Raw genomic sequence first — 24,658 nt, forward strand, 5'->3', positions numbered from 1 at the left:
CCCCCGGTATTTGATTGAGTTTTGCTATAATCGAGCAGACCTACGTCGGTGCTTCCTTTTTTCTTTTTTCTTTTTTTTGGCTTAGACTGTTAATGACTGTTTTCTTAATTTCACAATTTGCATGCAGCTAAACTGAATGCATGATCATTATGCTTTGTCTGTACAGACAACATACAAAATCCTTCCTGGTTTTATATCTGACTGTACACAGATGTGACAGCGCATATAAAGACGTTTGGCTTCTGTGGTTTCTGTCTCAGGGGAGTCTCATTCACATCGAGCGCTCACTGCAGAGCTAGAAAAAGGTCAGAAATAAAAGCAGATTTGACCCTAGTTTGAAAAACCCCCAAAACAAAACGAAGTATCGGACAGAAAATGCGATGCTGACACAGGAGAAGTAGCGACTTGAATTATTTAGGCTGATGTTTTGGAGAGGTTGAAATGATGGCGGGTTGTTGCATGCAGTGAACGCGAGAAGCATCATTAGTTAAATTAAAGAGGGTGTCATTATTGTTAGATTATGACAGGAGTGTCATTTTGCTGATGTTTTTGGCAGTATTAAGTTGAAGAATGAAGAAAACTGGTGTTTCAAACGATACAGCCTCAAATATTTTCATTTGTGCTTTTTGAGATAAATGAATATGAGCGAGTGCACTTTGTCCTCTTCCTTTGTTTTTATGGAGCTAAAATATGTTTTCTCCTTTTTAAAGGAAAGCATATCAGTAGGTTATTGATTTATTTACTGTAATTTACTTCAAGTCAAGTGCTTCTTTTAGGCTGTCATGTTGCACATGCAAAATTCAAATATCAGACAAGTGCTTGCTTGGTTCATTTTCAGTGTTTGTGTTCATTTTTCAGTACTTATCTCTCCTTCTCCCTTGTTGTAAATCAAGCCCCCACCCCCCTTTTTGCATCAGTGCCCACCCTAAAACCTCAAACTCACTCACAGTTTAGATCAGAGTGAACTAAGATATGATGGAAACTAAATCCATCTAGAAGAAGTGAAAGTTGTAAAAGCTTTCTGAAGGTGAGGCTGTGGAAGGATCTTTGACTCTTCTTTGCAGATGCCTTTGTCTCCAAGGGTCTCTAATCCAGTCTGCTTCTGGAAATGTTGTTAGATTATTGACTTCGGCTCTCTGTTTCTATCCCTGTGGCTTCCATGCAAATGTCTAGAGTTCAGTGGTGCCTGGGCCTCTCTTCACTCCCTGTTTGAACCCACAAACATCCCACAGCTCTGGGTCTACAAGGACTGGCAGTCGTCCTTGCCAGACAGATTTCACAATCAAAAATGCTCACTAGCCTGGGCATAACCTATCGGACAACACTGTCTTCCACTACCTTCATATCTTTTTGTATATGTTTTCATTTTGAGTTTTATTTAATGTGAGAGGAAATCCGCTTTAACAAGACAGAAATCACACTAAATAATGTCACAAAATAATTAGGATTGCAATTTTTGCTATAATGGAGCAGTTCTAGTCTGAATTGTACAGTACTATGTTGTGTATGTTGTGACGTATTGCATTCCTTAGAGTTTACAGTATCACATCAGTATCACGTCACTCCATACAGAGAAAGAGAGAGATGGGCGTTTTGTGTGTGTGCATTTGTATGTGTTGGAAGTCATTTTATCCAGCAAGAGGTGGACAGGAGCCATCTCTGAATTCCCAGTGAGTCCCAGTAAGGGTGACAATTCAGGGAATTTGTCACCCTTACTGGTGTCTCTAAATTGCGAAATGGTACGGTTCCTCTTATAGTATTAAATTTTATTTAAAAAAAATTGCAGGCTGACACACATAACTGGAATATGTCCTAATATTTGATTGAAGTAAATATTACTGTGTCTAGGCAGAATTATTAATTCATATTACGGATTTAAGGGCTTTTGTATTACATTTTCTCTTAACACACATACTTACACTGTCACAAACAGAAGAGAGAGGAAGTAGAAGTTAACAATGCTGAGGCAGGAAAAGAGATGCAAGACTGAGAAACTTTTAAAAGTACATCAACAGGAATTGAAGCAGCAAGTCACATAAGAATTGATTTCTGAAACAAAACGCTCATAACCAGCTCCTGTTGACCCACAAGTGATATTTTGGAACATGTAAACACATTTACTTCTGGTACCAACTGCAACGAATTTGCTCTTGTTCTGTGAAAATGTTTAGGTCTTAATCCACTCAACACAGTGAAAATGGTTTAAAACTAAAAATTCAAAAGACAATAAATGTCCTTAAGACCCTCCAGGGGTTAAAGTTTGAATAGGGAATGATGTGACTCTTTGTCTACGTGATCTCTCCAAATGTGCCATATTTTTATTTTTATATTTAGCTCAAATAGAGAAGACTCTGCTTCAACCAGACAAAGGCTTTGAGTTCTTGATTAATAAATAATTGGAATGGTCAGTAATCAAAATGGCTTCTTGTTCATTTCCTCTCCGATTTCAGTTGTAATGCTGATTATTTGACTGTAACGTTTATCTGCAACACAGACAGGAACCATTGAGGATTGATGATTTCTATCCTGCTTACATTTATTTCTCTGGATTTCCATGTTTGGCTTATCGCTTTTCCGCCTGCCAGTAATGATTTTTTTTTTTTTTTTTAACTAAACACTGTGATTGGAACTGCTTTCTCACACTACAACAGAAACAAATTACAATCTGGTTTCACAGCTTGGCCACAACAAGGATTTAAAGGAAATCATCTCCTGAGAAACTCAAAGTTACAGCAGCTGCGGAGCTTTAGGTTCACTGGGTTCGAGCTTGATGAGATTAGAAAACCAGCTGAAGAAAAGTTTACCTGGTTGAATAAACATTGAATGCAGTACGCTTTCCAAGATTTCCAGAGTTGTGCAAAAATAATTGTAGAACAGCTGCTTTGATCCTCTTGAGTGGATAAAACAGGAAGCCAGTGACCTTTTACACAGTAAAATCAGTATGCTTTTCTAAAAACACTAAAAACTAGAGCTACAGAAACAAACAGGTCATCTCTTCACTGCCAAAAAACTATCATCAGGGTAACATGAGTGCAAATAATCAATTCTGAAGCAAGAGACTGATACCTGCGAAAATTTGTTTGTCCTAGCTGTATCAAGTTCCACACTGTAATTGCTAAGGGAGAGGCACTGAGGGCAGGAAAAACAATATGTTGTTATTGTTTAATTTATACAGAATTACTGACATTATTCTTTTTGGTTGTTTTTGTTCAGGCTCCTCGAAGATCTCCTTGACTGGATGGAAGGCCAGTGAAACAATGGTTCAGCCTGCACAGAAATAACGGACACACTCCACTTTATGGGACTGCTATGGAACATTCTAAAGAAACACTACAGACTCTGTTTTCTTTTTTATTATAGTTTAGTATATTTATGACATTTTTTTTTTCTTTCTTTCTTTTTTTAAAGAAGCATTTGACGCTTCGCTCTTTAGCGACACATTCATGTAAGGAAAATCAGGCTCTCGGTGGATTATCGTGGCCTGTTGGACGTTAGCAGGACTACTTGTGAAAATCAGACCGCCGCAGGTTTGATAAGGGCTCACTGCTGTTTCCAGCAGCTGCAAACGGGTTGTGCCACCCCTGAGTGCATTGTCACAGCTGCATTGGGAGATGTTTCAGTTCAGCAAGTACCCCATGGACATTTTAGAAATGCTAAGTGGACACCAAGCCCACCAGTTCAAAGGCCTTGGATTAGAACGACAACTGAGCCACCAACAGCAAGTGCAGCTGCAGCACCAGCAGCAGCTGCAACAACAACACCAACCCTGTGGTGACACATCTGGAAGCCTCTTGTCGGGCCTCGGCCTTGGGTCCCTCCAAACCTCACGGAGCAATGCTTTTGCAGACTCCTCATCATTGTTTGCCAAAATGAGTGCTCCTCCTCCATCCATCTCCCACCAGAGCCAGTCGTCCACGTCGTCTCACAGCTCCAGGAAGTCGAGTAAGATGAGCAGCAGTAGCAGCAGTGGCAGCGGGAGCTCCTCGTCGGGGTACCCCCAGTTTCTGCGGCCTTTTCACCCTGCTGAGGCAGCGCTGGCTCAGGAGCAGCTCCACTCTGGGATGGGACGTTTCGACTTTGGTGGGAGCAGCAGTGGAGGAAGCGCAGGAGTCATTGGGGGGGTTGTCACACCTGCACCCCCGCCTCCCCCGCTCCATCCAGGTCTCTCTGTGCCCCAGCCCTCTTCTGGCCCTTCTTCCTCCTCACCCTCACCCTCCACCTCTGCTTCCGGCTCCAACAACCCCTCTGGTAGCACTGCGGTCCCCTTAGTTGGCCAGTCCGATCCTCGCAGTCTCCACCAGCAGTTCAGCTGCATGCTTGCTGCTAATCAGTACTTCCTGTCTGGTGTTCCCACCAGCAGCAGCCTAGAGCAGTTTCTCGTCCAGCAGGGCACTCACAACCACCTAGGTTTGGGCCTCGGGCAAGGCGCCTCAGAGTCAAACTCAGCACTGGCTGCTCCTCCTGCACTCCACTCCTCCCACAGCCACACAGCTCCACAGCCTCAGCAGCAACAGCAGCAACTCACCCCACACGCCTTATCTCATCCACACAGCCACACTCACCACCCGCACCCTCTTCACCCAGCCCCGCAGCCGGCCCCACTGGGCGGTTTTGATTTCCAAGGCATTCCTGTCCTCTCCTCTAACCAGATAGCATCGCTAATGCAGCAAGAGGCTGGCCTCCCCCTCCCGCTGCCCCTGCACCTGTCCCTCTCTAAAGATGATGGAGCAAAGTCTGTAGACAGCTCGTCTACGTCAGGATCGAGTGGGGGTAGCAGGAGAAAGAAGGCAATGGCGGGTTATCTGCCCCAGAGGAAAACGGACAGTAGCAGCCACAGCCACAGCAGCAGTAGTGTTAGCAACTGCCACAACAGCAGCTCGAGTGGGCACAGTCAGAGCTCCTCATCGGGCCTCGTAGGAGGAGGAGGGTCTGGGGGCGTCAGGCTAAGTGGAATCGGAAGTGAACCGCAGCATTCCTCTCTCCTCTCACCGTCCTCGCAGCAGCAACAGTCATCCTCCACTGTGTCCTCCTCCTCATCTGTTCCCACCTCCTCAAATCCCACCTCTGTGCTCGTTGCCAACGGAAACCAACAGCTGTCAAAATCCCAAGAAAATCATAACAGCATCTCATCAGGCCAGACAGAACCAGAACCCCTTTACCACTGTGGTGAGTGTGGTAAAACCTTCACCCACCTTTCGAGCCTACGAAGGCATCTCCGCAGCCATGGGTTGACACCAGAAAGCCAAAGCAGGAAGTCAGACTGTAACTCTCCCAGCCCGGAGAGGATATTCTGTTGCGGCGAGTGTGGGAAGAGATTTAAAAAGAGAGGTCACCTCATCCAGCACAGTGTCACCCATTCAGAAAACCGGCCTTTTGTCTGCAGCATCTGCCAAAAGTCCTTCAACCGTCGAGAGTCACTTACGAGACATGAGAAGATCCACGACGAGAAACCTTTCCGCTGCCCGGCATGTGGGCGTTGTTTTCGTGAGAGCACCTCTCTCCTGAACCATGCCGCTTCAGGTGCTTGTGGCAAACCTCCACGCAGTTCAAAAAACAGGGCCAGCAGTGCAGGGAGTGCATCTTCCAACCCTAGCAGCAGTAAAATGGAAAGTAGAAGTGACAGCGTAGGGATTTCAAGTGATGGGGCAGCGATGGCCAGTGACAAATATGCAACAGATTATTCCAGAAATCGCTACCAGAGCCAGTCGTCCTACAACAGCAGCGGTGTCGACGACTACAGACGATCCCAGCCTTCATCTCTGTATCCCTCAGAAAGCACATTAGCCAATGAAATGACCAACCAGACCCTCCGGAAGGCCCCTTTAGCCCCAACTCTTCACCCCCACCCACAAAGTCAGCAACATCACCACCATCAACAGCAACAACAGCCGCACCTTCCACTCTCTTCCCTATTGGATGATTCAGAAGATGAGGTCACCAGCAGTGCAATGTCAGCCATCGCTGCTGCAGCCGCCGCCTCGTGCGATATAAACACAGAAAGCCGGGAAGGAGAGAGGAGGGATATCATTGGAGGCCTATTGGGGGGGTTGGGGTTTGGTAACCTAGGTGGACCGTCATCCACCTCCACCCTGAATGGTTCCACCATGCCGCTGACCCACCCCAGCCAGCCGCACACAAAGCCCAGGAGGCCGCGGAAGCCCAGAGAGAAAAGGGATCCCAATACCATCGTCAGGAGGAGGAGGAGCCCAGCACCGCCAGGCGACGGATCGGAAAGGCCGTACGGATGTCAGATATGTGGCAAACGCTTCAGGAGGGCGGAGACTCTGAGGCGCCACAACCGTGTCCACACAGGGGAAAAGCCTCACGCGTGTGACGTCTGTGGCAAGATGTTCCGTGAGCCTTTCCACCTCACCAAGCATCTGACTGTACACTCGGGTCAAAAGAACTACAAGTGCAATCTTTGCGGGAAGATGTTCGCCTACGCTCAGAGCCTCGTGAGACACGGGAAGCTGCACAGAAGAGGAGAAATCGACAACCAGGGGAGGAGAATAAAAGGTGCTGCTGCCGCCATCAGCCAAGTCGCCAACACAGGGAACTCTGACTTCTTCTCCTCCTGCTCTCAAGGAGAAAAGTCTCCAACGTCTGGCACGCCATCACAGAGGCTTTACACCTGCACCGTTTGCTGGAAATCCTTCCGTCACTATTTCCACCTGACAGCACATCAGCAGACTGTCCATGGCGGCAGGGTGGGGCTGGAGAAGTCTTTTCGCTGTGAAGTGTGTGGCAAAGCCTTTGCTTATTCTAACAGCTTAGTGCGGCACAAGCTGTCTCAGCATGGCATTGACCGCAACGGTCAGCGCGTGAATCAGAACCAACCCTCTGGATACTCCCCGCTCTTCTACGATTCTAATTCAGCTCCCAACTACGCTGCTTCCTCCCACATGCCACAGGGGACATCCGGACAACAACCAAACCCACAACAACAACAACAACCGCCGCCACCACCACCACCACCACCTCCTCCTCCGCCACCCCCACCACAACAGCAGCAACAGCAGCAACAACAACAACAGCAGCAACACCCGCACCCTTTTTACTACCGCCCAAAAAACTACCAAAAGCGTCATGGGCAGACAAGAAAGCACCGGAAGAAAAAACGGCGAGTAGTGATCCACAGCATCATGAGGGACGGAAAGCTGGTGGGCGTGCCCCTGAGTAAAGACACGCGCAGGAAGCTGATGATTCTGAGAAAGAAGAGGGGCAGACTACAGGCTCAGCTCAACAAAAAAAAGCTCCTGGCACAGTTGAGGATAAAGGGCAGTGTAATGAAGGTGAAGTCATGGTGCGGTGGCGCCGTCAGGGTCACGGGGCTTACATCGATGGACGTCCCCATCAAACGCTTCCCCTGCCCCATCTGCCCAAGCACCATGTATGCCAAGCAGGGTTCTCTGCTGGTCCATCACGCCATTAGGCACCCACCTAGGAACTCAGGCCGCCACGCCCGTCTGCGGTGCCAGGTGTGTGAGAGGCGCACCAGTTCGTTATACAAAGCCTTGAAACACAGGGGCCAGCATCTTAAACAAGCTGCATTCCAATGCCACAAATGCCGACACAGTTTTTGGAACCCGCGGCTACTCGCCCGCCACAAGTTCTGCTGCCGGGCGACCACCAGCAGTGGGGGTGGGAGCTGGGGACTGATGAGATCTCCATCGTCAGATGATGAACATTCACCAGTCCAGCTGCCAGTCCCAGGTCTGGTCCAGCCTGAGAGATCAACGGTTCTGACTGACTACAGTCAGTAAACAATTTTTTTTTTTTTTTAGATTAGATTGTTTTTGATGTTTATTTTTTTTAAATAATCCAAGAAGCAAGCAAGAGCTAGCAAGTTTTTAACAAAAAAGACAAAAAAAAAAGGTGGAAGTATGGGGTTTAGTGTAACTACAGTAATAACCTCGAGCCTTCCTCCTGTGTACAATCCTAACTTACCACAGCAACGGTGGTCGATAAATTAAAGTGGACTTCAAAAGGCCCAAAATCAGAACCACCATCACAGGCTGTTTCCTCTTCCCCAAAGGTGAAGGAACTCAAGACCACATGACTTTAGTAGCATCTGTTATTAAAAACAGATTCGGCTTCCTGTCCATCATGTTTCTGTTTTTTTTTTGTTTGTTTGTTTGTTTTTGTTTGTTTTTGTTTTTGTTTTTAAATCCCCGGTCATCAGTGTTTGGGCATAAATGTGGATTGGATGCCTTTTGTAGAGGGGATGTATCTCCGGTAGTAGGGATGCACCGATATTAAACAATTTGACCAAAAGAAATGCAGATTTATACCTATATATATTTTAGTGTTTATTTTTATTTATTACACAGCTCCACTATGAAACAAAAGTTTTTTATTTTTTCCCCTGTAATTATGTTCTGCCAGGTTTGACCACCAGGGGGCACAGTTTTATCGGTTGGTGTTTTCAGTTAACTTTTGATATTTTCTCAAGTGGAGGGATGGGTGGATGTTTGTAATGAGTTGCCAGGTTACATGGACTCACTGCACCATCTTGTGGCGATAGAGGAAAGTACTAAAAGCCACTTTAATAACTTTAATAAGTGGCTTTTAGATATAAAATCTTTTAGATATACAATCACTTTTTTATTTATTACATTTTGGAAAGTTTCAAATTGTTTTTCCCAACAGAGATTTCCATAAAGTTCCGTTAAAGTCTTCTGTTCTTCATCACACTCAGCCAGCACAAAAGTAACGCAACACAACACACAAATATCAGTAAATGCCTTCTTGTGTACTGATATCCCTCCAAATATCGGTGCATCTCTATTTTTTTTAGTTCTAGTTTGCGTTCACATTATTCACCGGTAAACAGTAGCGTGTCTGTCTCTTGGTCTGTGTTTATTTGTTGCCCCCGTGGAAGAACTCTCTTTTTATACTGAGATGAAATTTGCCCTCAAGATAAATTTATCTTTAATGGAAAAAAGAAATCCTGATGTGACACTATTGTCATTTTTAATGAGCTTCTTGGGAGAATAAAGGGTTTGTTTGTCTAAAGAGACTGAAGGGAGACAGTTGGGACAAACAAAGTGTTGATCTTGTTTTTAATGTACACTACTTTATGATGTTTTTGAAGAAGCGTGAACAGAGAGTGAGAACAGGAGCTGTTAGTGTGTTCAGGATTTGAAAAGGAAGAAGAGAAATAACCGAAGTGTACTGTACAATTCGTATTATATTTTATTACATATTGATTTTTTTTTTTTCTCACACCGAGTATCATTTCTTTTATCATTGTTGCTAATGTTTGGGTGGGAGGGAACGAGTCAGGGTCTGACTTTGTAAAACAGCGGGATGAGTATATGTATCGATGTGATATCCTCCCCCCTCCTCCTTGAGCCCCCTTTTACCTACTCCCTCATTGCCACACTTGATGCCCCATTTTTGTAACAGAAGCGTGTACACATAGTTCATTACTTAGGTCCTGTCCAGATGTGTGTTTTCTTTTACCTGTAAAACTAAAACATGTAATATTATTACTAAATTACTATCCTTTTCATTGCCTAAAAGTGAGTTGTTGAAAACCCTCAAATCGAATAAAAAAAAAATCTGAAACATTGATTGTTGTCTTAAATCTTCTGTTTCATGCACTCATCTCTTTTTAGTTAAGTGACATGTTATAGGATGTATATTTTAAATGTTCCTGAAATGTTGGTTATTTGATAGTAAATGGAGCATAAAGGAAAGTGCATCATTTTACATGATTAACTGATCTCCCTCACATGACAACATTGTACTGATAAAACTGAGCTTTCAACAAGTTTACCTGCAGTTGAATCCAAATGAAGTTGGAGAGATGTAGATAGCATTGAGGAAACGGTTAGTTACGTGAGAAGACAGTAGCTTGAACAACCACAGCTGCAGGGACCGTGAAGTGGTATCTCTCTCATGCTGCCTGTGAGAAAACACTATGAAAACAGCCTGGCACAAGCTGAGCGCCCGACTCACATACAGCTGTGACAAAGCCAGCCTTAAACACCCGAAACACGCAGACAGATGTGCTCTTTCATGCACACTCAGCTGATCTTCCCGCTCTCAAATCCTCTGCACGTCACAAAATCTTAGAATGAATTATTAGGTGTAAACCCTTAAAAAAACACCAGTGGGAAGTGGGGTGTTTTGTTTTTTTTAAGTTGTTGCAATACCAACAACCAGTCACTAGATGGCAGCATTTAAATATCCTTTAAAACATGGCCTAGTTCCAAGTGTTGGAGGAAGGGGTGAAGGGAAAATAATTTTGATTCGAAACGCCTCATGAAACTCAGATCACACATTAGTGGAGTCAAGCTGTTGTTTCACACTTTTTGCTGATCCGTGCCAGCGTGCACGCACTCAGCTGCTCTGTGTGTGTCTGTGTGTGAGGCAGATTATTTTGGCTTCTTACTATTCACACATTCCTGTCATGTATGTGTAACATCACTATATCATCATAACATAAGATGTGTAGGCGCTTCCAGGAACCATGAATGACAGCAGCAGAAGTCACGTTTTAAACCAGTTGCATTTTTCGTTCATTTACAGGATGTTGTAATAATGACTTCTGCTAGTTTGGTTTGCAATGCTAGCGTATGGCTAACATTTAAACAGAAATGACTTTGTTTTAGAAGACAAAATAAAGTACACCAGTATTTTGAGGTATGTTTCACCTCGAAAAGAGCTCTTTAATAGCAATAATAGTATTATTATAGCCCGCTTTTTATGTAGTTTATTATAATGATTTAATGCTTGCCAAAACACTTGGGTTCTTTTCTAAAGGCCAAAATCACACATATGGTTTTTTTAATTGTTACGTGTCTGCTAACTTGACTTTTGCCTGGATAAAAAAAGAAGATGATAATAAAAATGTTTTTGCTTCTTTCACACTAAAGACAGGAAGCCAAGTTGGAGGTGGTATCTTAAGTGGAGTTAAGAACAAGTTAGCTTTAGAGGTTTGGAGACAAAGTTAGTGAAGTGAGTCTGAGATGGTTCGGACATGTGCAGAGGAGAGATAGTGGAAATACTGGACAACAAGGTGTTGACAAAGACCACAGAGGAGGTTCATGGATCTAGTGGAGGACATGCAGATGTGCTGGTGTGACAGAGGAGAACTATAGGGGTGGGGTGAGATAGAGACAGATGATCGAAGAATAAGAAAAATTAAGAATTTCATACAGACTGGTATGAAATCCACTGATGTAGATTTAGAACTCAACTTTATCTGTCTGGTAACATAGGAAAAAAGTTCAAACATGTAACTAAAAAGCATACAAAACAAAACACTCAAAATATGACGGAAATATTAATAATTAATAATCAGCAAAAATACTTCATTGTAGTAAAAAAATCACTGAAATGCTAAAAATGGTTTTAAAGTGTAAACAAAATTAAGAGCTTTTGGATCATTTATTGTTTATTTGCTGTTTATCCGTTTTATTAACGTTGTCTTTGTTTTATGAAGTCCTTGCTGTATTTTTTGTTTACTTTGCCTTAGTTTGTCTGTGCCTTCGGAACATTTACGATGAAAAGGTAAATATGATCTTTAATGGATCCTTCAGAAGTGAAACATAAACACCCCCCTCCTTCCCTCCAACCGTGCTCTCACGCGGCCATGGCATGGGGAAATCTGTGGGCGGAGACTGTGACCTATTTTTAGCCAATAGAGCGCTGAGAGCCGCAGCGAGTGACCTAGATTCAGCCAATCGCAGCGCTGCACAGTCGCCGGTAGGCAACAGTCGGCGCGTGCCGGGTCCATGTGCTTGTTGTTGAGAGCGCGAGAGTCAGATAGGGACATCCAACAGGGAGAAAACAGACGAGGCGCTGCTCCTCGGGTGGTTTTATCAGATTTGAAACAATTCAATGACTTTTATTCTATTATTTTGAAGCCTCGCAGCAAACAGTTTATGTATGAGTTAAAACATACTCACAATATTCAAGGAAACAGTTATAAATTAATGGTTTCGGTGTACTGCCAGTATAATAGAGCGGGCCTTTATTTAAGTGTCTCTTGTTAAAAAGAATAGCGTGTATATGTTTTTAGTGTGGAGGAAATGGTAAGACCGTTTGTGTTTGTTCGCGTTTGAACTCGGGGTAAAAGTAATCGTATTTTCCCTTATTGCTCAGATAAGGAAGTGGAAAAGGTAAACATCCTGACGTTTCAGGAGCTGCATCTCATTTTAGTACACACACACACGCGGCGGGCTCTGCTTTCGCTGTTTAAGTGACAGCGTGAGAGAAGAGGGGCGGGGCGAGGCGTGTTCACGGGCCATCCAGGAATTATCACATGCGGCCGCTATTGGCTGAAACTTCATGGAGGCGTCACGTTTTAGTGTCAATGTGTGTTGCATTCACGAGAAGCGGTAGCGTTTTAGTAATCTTGTAATTTTACATTTTTATAACATTATTTTCTTATTCTTTATATTAAATAAATGTTATTTTGCTTAATTTTTTAATAACATTTACCATATTTTTTATCTGTTGTTTTCATACTTTTATGAAATTTAACATATTTTCTTCCATAAAAGTTTATTTTATATTATATTTTCTAGCTGCCATCGTTTTAGCTTCTGTTTTTTTTTTTATGCATTTACATTGTTAGGCCTTCATGTTTTATGTTTGCACTTTAACTTAATTGTTTTGCGATTTTCCCTTTTTTTTTGGTTTTTTTTGTTCAGCTTGAATCTAGCATGTATTGTAAGCTGATAGCAAAATAATATAATTTATCCTTGAGCTGCATCCTTGCTTTTTAACATTTTTAACATTGTGTGATCGTTTAATCAGAAACATTTTCAACATTTCTTAATTAGTAACCACATTAACTGTCAGTCACAGACATTCATTTAATTTCTTGACTGCAGTCCCAATAGTTTTTTGTTTGTGGACGACCAGAAGGACCTCTATTATACATGGGGATGTCAACATCGGGTACAGGACTTATTTTTTGTCATGAGATTAAACGTTTTGTTCAGTTTCCCTGAAAAAAACAAAGGAGAAAGAGCAAAATAATTTGAAGTTCACATTTTAAACTAGTCATAAATGCAGCGCCGAGACTCTGAGTACACGGGAGGGAGAGGCGTGGTCAATTGGGCTGTGTGGGCGTTGCCGCTGTATGCAAACGATCCACGCCCCCAAGCGCCTTTCCCCCGTGAGCGGTGACGTCACACGAGCGGCCCGTGTTGGTTCCAGCTGACTGGCAGAGAGGGAGAGAGAGGGAGAGAGAGGAAAATAAGAGCCATCAGCCCCATCTATCCGTCTCTCATACTACTGGATATTATTATTTTTTCCGGAGGATCTCTTTATTTCCGTCATCTTGTCATTTTTTCGCCCCTCTTTTTGTTCTTCGCTCTTTTCTGTCTTGGAGACTTCCCACCGCCGCGACTCGACTGTACTCCGCTGTTTCTACTGCCTTTATTTCTGCTCTCTTAATATTGTTTATAGCTCCCTCTGGACTCACCGAGCGATCGACCGACCAACTAACCGACTGACAGCTACTCCTGGAGGATGAATTAGACTCGGTCAACATGGTGCCATTTTGGATATAAATCCTCCCTCTTTTTTCTTTTTTGTTTCGTTTTTTTTCTTTCGCACATTTTCTTGCATGGGACTGGCGACAATCAGGTGGACACCCTGAGCGCACACGCGTCACCTGTCCGCGCACCTTTTGAAGGCGCGCCCGTCAATTAGCATCACTAAGTGGATTATTTTGATCTTACGGTCTCTTGCAGGTTGCCCCACTCCACTTCCTCCTACCCTCACCTCCTCCTGTCCTCCTCCTCCTCCTCTTATTCCCCCCGAGAAGTTATGTCAAGGCCTCTCACCCAGCTCCTACCACCGGATCTCCCTGCCGGGGCCACAAGCCCCCAGTTTGGGGCCAGCAACCCGGCTGGAAGCGGCCCCCAAGGTGGACACCTGACCTCTATGACCAACCTGAAGTCTCTGCTTCAGGTGCCAATCAAGGCAGACCAGAGAGGCCCCAAGGACTGTTGCGAGATGAAAGGTGAGTGTGGGCACGTGTACGCTTTTCCGCGCGTGTGAGTAAGGGATCCAATAGGAACAAACTCCTTAAAGGGCCACTAGGGAAATACCTCAGCCGTACAGAGGCCAATTTCATTGTATTGCAAGCGCAGTATAGGCCTGTATTATGTATGTGCGATGCATGTAGGAAATGTCCACATTAAGTGCACTAAAGGAGAGTAAAGATAAACTTTATTTACAAAGCTTTTCACACACATTTGCAAAATTTATCTGTAAATTTGTGATTAAGGACTTATTGGGCCACGTTTTCAATCTCTTTACTCAACTGAAAAAGCCAGATTTGGCCTTTGTTCTCCACATTTTCATATGTGGAAAAATGGCTGCTTGATTTTAAGCTGATTATATTAGGGTTTTGGACACATTACCAGCTGCTGTCATGAGGATTAAAAAAGAAGAAGAAGATAATTAAGAGATATTGAAAGAAATAAAGGGCTGCAGCTCTGATTTGAAAAACAAACAATAAACAGTAGCTTATATTCTTTGCAGAAATGTCACAGGGATTATTCATGAGTGTGTGAACGTGTGTGTGTGCATGTGACTGAGTGGGTAGGTGTGATTGTAAAACACAGAGGAGGCCCTGCTTATCCAACACACACTCACATGGACATTGTTTTCTTTGCAAGCTTTCCTCCTTCTGGCCTGCTGCATTTTTATATTAAACGCTTCCCTTTTGCATTTGGTGGTGGTGAAGTGAAATGATCTAGATGAGGAGGAGGAGGAGGAAGAGGAGGAGGGAAGAAGAGGGTGTAAAAAAAGAAACACAATCTGGAGTGGATGCCATCAAAAATCCAGCCAAAGCAGCAGAAGCAGCAGTCGTTTGGTTTGTTTAAATAAAGGTTACTGAGTGGGATTGAATTATTTCCCATCCTCCAGCTGCCACAACAAATATTAACCAGCCTGCTTCTCCTTCCTCTCTCTTGCTGTGGGGATATTATAACTCCCAGTCAGCTGCTGTCACACGCATACGCACACTTGCGAGGCAGCGATTTGCATTCATTCTCTTCTGCTGAGTACCAGTAAATTAAGTTAAACCTCAATTAAAACACATTTATTTAACATGAAGAGATAAAAAACATGTCCTCACAAGAACAGAAGGTTGTCAAGAGTCAGTGCCTCATGAGTGTGGATACAACTGAACACACACATTCACAGAGAGGGGTCGGGGGGCAAAGGAATGGTACGGTCCAGTGGCTCTCTGCATGTTGTTGGCCCCTGGTGGCTTTTTGGTGCCACTACAGCTCCTTTCTGTGGAGCAGGAAGAGGAGGAGGAGGAGATGATGGTGAACACAGTTGACAGTCTCTCCATGGAGTCAGAAAGCAGCTCAGTACAGTATCCTCCTAATGAGAGGAGAGGCATTCAGGGGCATAAAGAAGATGTTTTTGCCCCTGATTTAGCTGCTGTTCCCCTTCCACAATGCAGCCCTTTGCCTTGCTGCTGTGTCCCCCCCCCCCGGCTAGCTTTGTTTGACGCCTTCACAAACACCCACTCTATCTAGCACATCTCCCTCCCTCTCTCTCTCTCTCTCGCTCTCTGTATTGCACGTCTTTGAGTTTTCCCTCTCACACTTTCCTGTCTTGCTCTCTTCTCGTCTTCCACTCGCTTCACAACAGCGGCCCCTCCGCTGATTTACATTTTCTCAGGTTTTGTCTCCCTTCCTCTCTGTCTTCATCTTCTACTCTCATCACCCAGACTTATTTTTTTTCCAAAGCCATTTATTTGCATCCCTCTCCTCTTCCTCCCATTGTAAATCTCTCTCTCTCTCTTCTTTTTGCACATTTCACTCCTATTTGCATGGATCATCTCTTCTTCCAAGCCTCCACTGCCACGTTTCCTCTCCTCTCTGCTGTGCTGCGGGTCAGTTCGCAGTCTGTCAGATTTTAATGACTTGTCCACTTGAGTTCAAAGTGTCACTTTGATTAAGCTGTGTCACTTCCACTTATTCCTCCCATCCATTCGCCCTCTGGTCCTCCTCACGCTGCTTTACAGAAAAGGGATTTCCCCATGTCTTTTAATGACTTTGCCCTCTGTTGCTTTTAGATTATCTTTTCATTTTCCTTTGCACTTGAATTACTTCACTTAAGCTCCTGTGATATCTTAGAAGTGTCTGCTCGACACTGTGGCTAGTTTGACTCAGCTGAACTGAGTATATACTTGAGAGTATACCATGTTTATTTTAATGCAAGAAAAAGATCTGCTGCTACCACCTTTATGTGTTTTTGCAATGCTTTCATGTGCTAGATACTGTCTGTCACAAAGCCTGATAGTCACTGCAAACCTTAAAGCTTATGCATTGTTGCATATTGTATGCTCAGGTTGGATGGTTGCTTTGCCCTTTTATTTCTTATTAGGAAGCTCTCGGCCTGCTCCAATCTCACTTACTGACCTACATCTGTCAAAAAAGTATAAGAAGTCATTGACTTTGATCCCAAGACTTTTTTCCTTTTGTCTGTCCCTAAAGCTTGGATTAGATTTGGAAAAAGGACGTTCCAATTTGCTTCTCCGTCGGCTTTAGATCAGTTGCAAAATCAACTAACTGTAAAGGAGCTGTTTTTCCTGGAAAAATTTAAGGTCACTTTAAGTGACCTGGAGGCATTTAGGCTGGATTCTCATTTATTTTGAATGACAATATGTACCGCCAAACAGAATTGTGAGTTCTTTCCTTCACGTTGGTCGCCCTGAAAAGTTGAGAAAAGTTCAACTTTGCAATTACCGACACCACTGCTACCAGTCACATCATCCATCCATTCATCTCATTTTCTTAACTGCTTATCCACTTCAGAGTTGTGCTGAAGTGGCATGCAGCCTATCCCAACTGTCACAGGGCATGAGGCAGGGTACATAGTGGACAAGTCACCAGACTATCACAGGGCTAACACACACAGACTAGTCAAATCAGGTCAAGTAAATATACAGAGAGCGTGAGGTGGCTGCTTTTGCAGTTTGGCATCAACACGTTGGAGAAATCGATCATTGTGGTGAATAATCAGCCCGCTATCTACGAACAAATTTCACCACAGGCAGGCCGATGAAAACTCGCTTAGCTTGCCTTGTTAGTGATTGGTTGTTGTTGCTATGGTGATTGCTCCACCAAACGTAAGGAATAGCCATAAATCAGGCTGCAAATGTTCCACCTGAATGTGGTTTCTGGGATACTTCACTTATTTGTCTTCTTCTTAAGTTTATTTTGCATCTCTCTTTTTTTGCTCTTTTTATTTTAAAATCATGAACATTAGCTTTGAAGCATCTTAAACTACAGAACCAAACAGTCTCCACAAAGCAAAGATTGTGAGTTTTGTGCTCTGGTTGTAGCTAAACTTACTACACTGGCAGCCAGATGATTAAGATACTGCCAGAGACAGATTATTTTCTACTCCTCCCACCTTCTGAGTACCTATCTGTCCATCCACTGCTGTGATCTCTCACGTCTTTATATACTTTAATCCGTTTAAATATAAGTTTCCAGCCTCACTGATACTCTCCCCAGCCTCTCACTTTTCTTCACAACTCACAGTCTGTCTCTGTGTCATTCCAGCCCTGTTAAATATGCTCTTTTAGTGCTGTTTTATGGGGCTTTATTCTTCAGCGTGCCACTTCCTCAATATGGGCTTTTGGCAATGTAATCCTTTTGAACAATATAACCAAAGGGGCAGAGTACAAAGCTATCATTGTCTATATTTCCATGAAGTGCTTCCCTTTATTTCCTGTTCTTTTAACAATCCCTTTTTTCTGGTGATGGTTTATTGATGGTTAATCTTTCCATCGGACTTTCACGATGAGGTCAGAGTGCAAGGTCGCTCAATTTATTTATAGGTGCCTTTTAATGATTGTGGCTAAGTGCTTTATAGGGTGATAAGGACATGTGTGCCAGGCAGTGGCACAAGCCTTTGTTGGGTCTTTGTTGGCTTGTGTGCCTTCTCTTTTTAAAATTATTTTCATGCTTTGTGAAGCAAAAGTCATGTCAGTCTGATCCTCTTTGAGCCGCAGTGAGCTGAATTGCACAAGAAACCAACCTCAGGCTGTATATCGATCAGATGTTACTTCAAATTCTCAAAGGATTCTTTTGAAATAAGCATGAAGCCATTGCTTTGTAGCTGACGGCAGGTCACCAGGGGTGTAGGTGACGCTATCATGTGTTTTTCAGCCAGTCATATCAACTTTATCTTTCGCTCCCAGACATTGACATTCAGTGATACATCCATGCTAGTCTCTTCCTGTGTGGACACCCCTTAATACTACCTGTATCCATGTTAAACTGTTTAGGATGCAGTGTTCAGCTCAGGATAAGCGATTCTTATCTTAAAGAAACCATTCTGATGTTTCCTCAGAAGCTGCCAGCTGGAGCACGTGACATTGTTGCTCTGAACTGGATGATACCACTTATGGTAGAGAGAGAGACGGGTCTTTAAACCAGGAAACTGTGGGTGGTGTTAGGGATTTTTGCATTTTGCACTGTTTTGGTTGGTTTTCTGCTTACTTTTGCTGTCACTTGTGTTTGATTAACCTCTTAACATCCATTCGATCACCAGTGACTTGGTTAGGGTTAAGTTCAGGCTCCCAGTGGTCCATCTGTATGGATTTGTTTTCACCTCTTTTACCTCTCAGATGGAAATCATATAAAAGATGTTAAATGCATGGAAGATAATGTTGTCTAGTTTCTGAAATTAGGCTTTAAAAACACGTAGCTGAAGTACAGCCTAACCCTACCCCTCAGTGGTTTGTCAGTGATACAGTGGCTGGCAGGAGGTTAACCTCGATTGTGTTTTGTGTTCTGGGAAGTTTCCTGGGTTTTGTTCGGAGACTTTTTGTAGTCCTATTGACCAGACATATTTGAGCAGGCTTTGGTTGTATGCATTTAAAAGGTCTATGTGACGAACAAAAGAGGGCTGGTAATTACTGAATTGCATTGAATAACCAATGCATGATGACGATTCAGTGTTTTTCTAAAGATTCATCTGCATTCACAAACAATGTCTGGCAGATAGAAATAGAAGATGTGGCCTGAACATCTGCTAGCGACAGTGGAAATCCAGAAAATCTGTCAGAGTCCCCCAAAGGAAAAACCAGTAGTTTCCCAGATTCTTGTTTGCTTACATTAAGGAACCGAAAGCAGTGTTTTAGGTTATGAACCTTCACAGCTGCACTAGTAAAAACGATGCTTAGGGGTCCTGAGCTCTATTGCCATTGCTGAGTCATCATGGGAAGAACATGATAAGTTTGTGCAGATGCACAAACCTATCTGTGCATCTGCAAAATAGCACATGCACAGATAAGTTTTTAGGTGTCTAATATATAGAGTCCTTTGTGATACAGATTCCACCAAAGGACTGCAATTAAACTACATAAACATGTGGATGAGAACTTTAGGATTTTGTAGTTTGAGCCATTTTTGAAAGAAAACACTGAAAATGTTTGTTGTCTGATGCTGAACAAATATGAGTTATCGTTGCAAACACTTGAAAAAGAAGGATGAATGAGTTTCATTGCATACTTTAGTCAGAGCAGACGGAACAACAGAACTAATGTTAGCAGCTTAATGGAAGATATCTCATCCTCTTCTCTCTTCAGACAAAGACAAGCCTCTGGACTCCGATGAAGACTCTCTGGGTGTCAGTGCCGGTGGAGCAAATGGGGTGGGAGGAACCCCAGGCACCGGCGCACTGCGACCTAACTCACAGTCAGCCTTCCTGGGCCCGCTGCTGTGGGAGAGGACCCTGCCGTGTGATGGAGGCCTGTTCCAGCTGCAGTACATGGACTTGGAGGAGTTCCTGACTGAGAATGGGATGGGGATGCACAGCAATGGGCCCAGCTCTGCTACTGCCCAGATCCCCTCGCAGGTAAAATAGATGGAGATCAAAAACCACAGGTTTATGAATCATACCTCAATTTTGCCAAACCAAAAGACGTTATAGTGGAAGAAGACAATTTAATGTTTATTCAGCACAGATGTTAATGAAACAGTTGCAGGAACATCATCATTTCCTCAAGAGAAAACCTCAGATGAGTGAGCTAATGCTAAACTGTGCTAGTTTACCAGTTATCTGGCCAGTCATCGTTTAGTCTTCATTGTCACAAAAGGAGCCAGTTGATTCTTCAATGCTTGCAGTGCAGGAGTGTTTCCAGGAATTTTTAATAAGGTGGAAATGCTCTTGTTACAATGCGGCTTCAGTTTCAAGATAAACATTCTTAGCTCGCTGTAACCCTTCAGTGTTAATTTGTTGTCAGCAGCCAAGGTGGCAAATGGAGCAGTTCAGTCTCTCACTACTCTTATCATATATATTTTTTTTACCTGAAAAACATCTTTGGCGTTCTGCAACTCATTCTGGTGGGAACTGCAGAGACTTGTGTTGATAAACTGAAACGACCTTCACTACGATCACTGGAAGTCAATTAACTGCAATTCAGTTTGTTTTTTGGAGATTTCAACGGTTATGTTTTTTTAAAACTACATACGCTTTCCCGTTTATTTATTTTTTAGCTACTCGCAGTGTTCACTTGCAGTGCAGGCTCTGCATGCATTGCCATCCACCTCTTCTTATTTGCATTTGCAGTAGTCTGAGCAGTAACCATATTATAGCCACGGATTCACTAGCAGCTGCAGCTGCTCACAGCCTGCGGCTGCATCCAAAGGAGGAATGAGCGAAATAAAATACATCATGTAAAGAGCGACATCATCTCTGCTTTCTGTGGCATCTGTAGAGCATTTTTCTTAAACCTTGTAATATATTAGAACTCTACTGGAATAACATAGAAACAGTCCAACAGACTAGCAAGGAATGTAAAAAATATTGAAATGCAATGTAAAAGTAGGAAAAGATCCTGCTGTGAGCGTTTGGACACATTTTGTAATTCAGATAATTAATGAATATTTCAAATATGAAGCATGATTTTAAAGTTTAAATCATGCTGGCATGATGTAAGCGCACCTTTAACCTTTCTCTGCACAGCTTGCTAGCTGCTTAGTTTGCTGGCTAATGTCTATCAGTCCCATTGTTTCTTCTGAATTGTGAATAAGTCATGATCATAGGGCCATGCACTACACTGTGAGATTAATCTTTGGACTTTAAGCTAACCTTATACTGCCATTGCTCTGTTATAAGCTAATGAACTATTTTAATTTGAAGAAATCCTTAAAGCACTAATGAGATTTTAAAAGAACCATTCCTGGACACTGCTGGAGCAGCACTGCATGATTCATCATTGAAAATAGTACTTTCATATCACATACTTTCATTTCACATTCATCTTATCCTGTGTATTTGTGTAGCACCTCTGTTCATCTTCTATTTGACACAAGCTGTTTTAGCTCCTCCCGCTTTAAGCCAAATTTCTTCTGATTACAATTTCTGCTTTTGTTTGTGTTCTCCTCCCAGAGCTCCCAGTCTGCGGTGCCTAACCAGAGTTCTCAGTGTCCTCCCACCTCTCCTCCGCCCTGCTCCTCCTCTTCCTCCTCCATGTCCTCCTCATCCTCTTCTTCTTCACTGCTTGGACTGGAGACCGTCCAACCACAACCACAGCCGCCACCACCTCAACAGCAGCAAAGCATGATGGGAGGACCTGAGTGTCTACATGGTGAGTGATTGGGAATTTTAAAACAGTCCTTACATTTAGTTAATTCTTGTGTGAGAATTGTATGATCTGTATTTTTTATAGTGTGATGGTAAACTGAATATTTTGTGGTTTTGTTTGTTGTGGTCAGGCATAAAATAGACATTTGAAGGTTCTCAGTTGGTCCTTGGAAAGTAGTTTCTGTGACATTATTTAGCAAAATGAGCGACAAAATTATTCACAGGTTCATTTATAACACAGTTTTATTGAATGTGATGTTGCTTCTGAGCAGTTTTATACATTTTGACCCATTAAAATGGGAATTATGGGAAATTAATATAATGCTTCCTGCTAGTTCATCCATGACTCCCACCTGAAGTCTTTTTTAAGGTGGAGAAGCAAGTTAGTAGCTAAATCTGGCAAGTTTGGTTAGCAAGCACCTATAAACTGTACTGGTGGAAACTGGGCTACCTACATTACACTTACAGGAGCTGTTCAGCCATGGGAGCCTATACCATGGCTGGCAAACTCCTGGCAAACATTTATCATGATGTTAATGTCAGCTGTGCGCTTATTGAGTCCGCTAAGACTTTTATGCACCTCACATCTCAGCACTCAGTAACTTTGAGGTCTGCCACTTCATGGCTGAGTTGTTGTGCTTCTAAATGCTTCTACTTTGCAATAATAGCACTACGAGTTGATCATTTATAATCTAGAAGGAAAGAAATGTTCACAAACTGACTTGTTGTAACAGTGGAGTCTTACAGTACCAGTTCAAATCCAGTGAGCTCGGCCCTTTCTGTTTATAAAGGCAGATTGCATGGCTAGGTGCTCGATGTTATATATAGGTGTCAATGGGAGTAAAATCACCGAAATTTAAAGCTACTAATTAGTTATAATTAAGTTACTAATTATGTTACTAATTAAGTAACATACAAATAGCATACTATTATCTAATGAGCCACAGCTAGAGAGCAGACTTCTTGAATCAGCTGTTGTGAAAAATTAACCAGATATCAAGTCATGTAATTTTGAAGATAATTGCATTAAAATGCTTCAAAAGGCATGACAAACTGTTCAGAGCTGCAGTTAAGGGTCAACCCTGTTCCTAATGTTAAGTCTGGAAAAAACTTAAAGGTTGAGTTATAAAAATTTTCAACCCTTGTACAGTTGTTATGAAGGCCAAACACCATCCACAGACACTAAAAGCATTTTCCACCTGGCTGCAAACATTTTTACTTCTGTTGTAAAGCAGGACTTTTTATCGTGGGTGTCCATGAGGACTGACTCGCTTTGGAGCCTGCCTCAAGTGGCCACTAGAGGTATTGCAATTTTTGGCAAGCTGCTTGTTAATCCATTTAGCTCTTTTATTTTATTTTATTTTATTTTTAGTCTATTTAGCTTGTCAGATATTGTTTACCATGTATAATGGTTAGCTGAATTTTACCCTCCTGGTCAGAAAAAGGGAGACTTTGTATCATTACCTCTGGATGGATGATTTTCATGACTAAGAAAGTCATATTTTACTTATTTATTTTTTACCAATTTTCACAAATTAATATGTTGTCCAGAGGTTATTTACTTAACCTACCAGTCAAAATACTACTAACCAGAATGTACGGAGCCCCGCAGGGGACATGGGAGAAAAAAAAATTAAGACGGACTTTTGGGAGATCTCACAAAACTAACTCGGGATCTCGCAAAACAAACTCGGGCCTTCGACCTCCCGTTAGCTCGAAGCTAACGGGAGGTCGAGACCTACTACAGCCGGGAGGAACACCGCTTTCCTGGCACATCGTGCCTTGACCTCCCGGTCGGCTTCGAGCCGGCGTCCGAAGAATGCGGCCAAAACTTTTGCGAGATCCCGAGTTTGTTTTGCGAGATCTCGCAGAACTCCGGCGAAATTTTTTTTTCTCCCATGTCCCCTGCGGGGCTCCGTAAGAATGAGGTTATAAGGGGAAATATTTAAAAATATATATTTTTAAGATTGTTATGAATGTTTTTAATGATTAACAAAGTTTAAAAATGAGCAAGCTTTTCTTTTTCTGCAGTGAGTTTAAAACATCTTCATGTGAGAAGGCAGCATTTGTGCTGCAACTAATGCCTTCAGACATATATGAAGCTGTATGTGCAAGAGGCCTCGATGTGATCTGGCACTAATGAGCATCGAGGCCCACAATGCATTATATTAACTCGCACAACTCAAGCGTTCGGTGCCTCTAACAATAACCAGATCAGGATTCTCTCTAATTATATCTCAGCACGATGAATGGCTGACACCCTGTTCTCTGGCCCTCCTCGGTTCTCTCCACCAGGCTGTTATCATCTGTTATATATTCATAATTTATTGTTTCCTCTCTCTGCTGCATTTGATGTGAACCAGAACTGCCAGAACATCAGAACAACCTTTCTGTCCATCTGTCTTTTTCTTTTTTTCTCTTTCCTTTTTGAGATTTCACAAGCCTGACAACTTCCAGTTTTGACTAATTGAAACCACAAAGCCGTTCTTTCTAACGCTGACCGTCATGTTTTTTGTCCCACGAGCCATCCAGTGATTCATCACAGCTAATTTTGTGGTGATTTATTGACAACAGACTGCCACATTCTTTGTAAACGTTCAGCCATTATACGATAATGATTGTATGAGCATGTTAAGATGTGTGGAGACGGAACAAGAGAGCCTAATTTTGTTTGTGTTATCTATGCTACAATTATTTTAGCATTTTTTAACTCATTTGTGAAGCTTCGTCTTGTCGTCAAAATGTCACCGGTTAGACAAAGAGCGAAGCTGGGTCTAATCTGTGAGATCATAAATGAAGGCAAAAAGTGTTTGTCTTCGTCTTTGCATACAGCACCCTGTGGATTGGACGGTTTGCCATATCTGTACCTAAAAATATGCATAAATGCTCTTCTGCAAAGGCCAAGCACAGTCATATAACAATCTATCATGTGTCTGCTGTATCAAGAAGACTTAAGGCTTTAACTCAATGCGTTTATATCATATGCCAGCATAGTCTCTTTCTTTGCTCTTGCTCCATAATCTATAAGCTTTGTAGATGGGTATGAATATGACATATCACCAAACAG

At 42.8% G+C, this 24,658-nt stretch overlaps 2 protein-coding genes across 2 annotated transcripts in view; both read left to right on the forward strand.

Annotated features, from left to right (window-relative positions):
• The window catches only part of LOC102306831 (zinc finger protein 865), a 14,397-nt gene extending 4,821 nt beyond the window's left edge, over positions 1-9,576 (forward strand). The window contains exon 3 of the mRNA XM_005933741.3: positions 3,214-9,576. Within this exon, the coding sequence (XP_005933803.1) occupies positions 3,612-7,763 (4,152 nt within the window). The 5' untranslated portion in view covers positions 3,214-3,611 and the 3' untranslated portion in view covers positions 7,764-9,576. The remainder of the gene's footprint in view (positions 1-3,213) is intronic.
• A 3,516-nt stretch (positions 9,577-13,092) lies between these two features.
• The window catches only part of dbpa (D site albumin promoter binding protein a), a 40,128-nt gene continuing 28,562 nt past the window's right edge, over positions 13,093-24,658 (forward strand). The window contains exons 1-3 of the mRNA XM_042225313.1: positions 13,093-13,987; positions 19,592-19,860; positions 21,397-21,595. Coding sequence (XP_042081247.1) covers positions 13,792-13,987; positions 19,592-19,860; positions 21,397-21,595 — 664 coding nt within the window. The 5' untranslated portion in view covers positions 13,093-13,791. The remainder of the gene's footprint in view (positions 13,988-19,591; positions 19,861-21,396; positions 21,596-24,658) is intronic.

The sequence above is a fragment of the Haplochromis burtoni genome, unplaced genomic scaffold, assembly GCF_018398535.1.
Source record: "Haplochromis burtoni strain Fernald_Lab_line unplaced genomic scaffold, NCSU_Asbu1 Contig_168, whole genome shotgun sequence".
NCBI lineage: Eukaryota > Metazoa > Chordata > Actinopteri > Cichliformes > Cichlidae > Haplochromis > Haplochromis burtoni.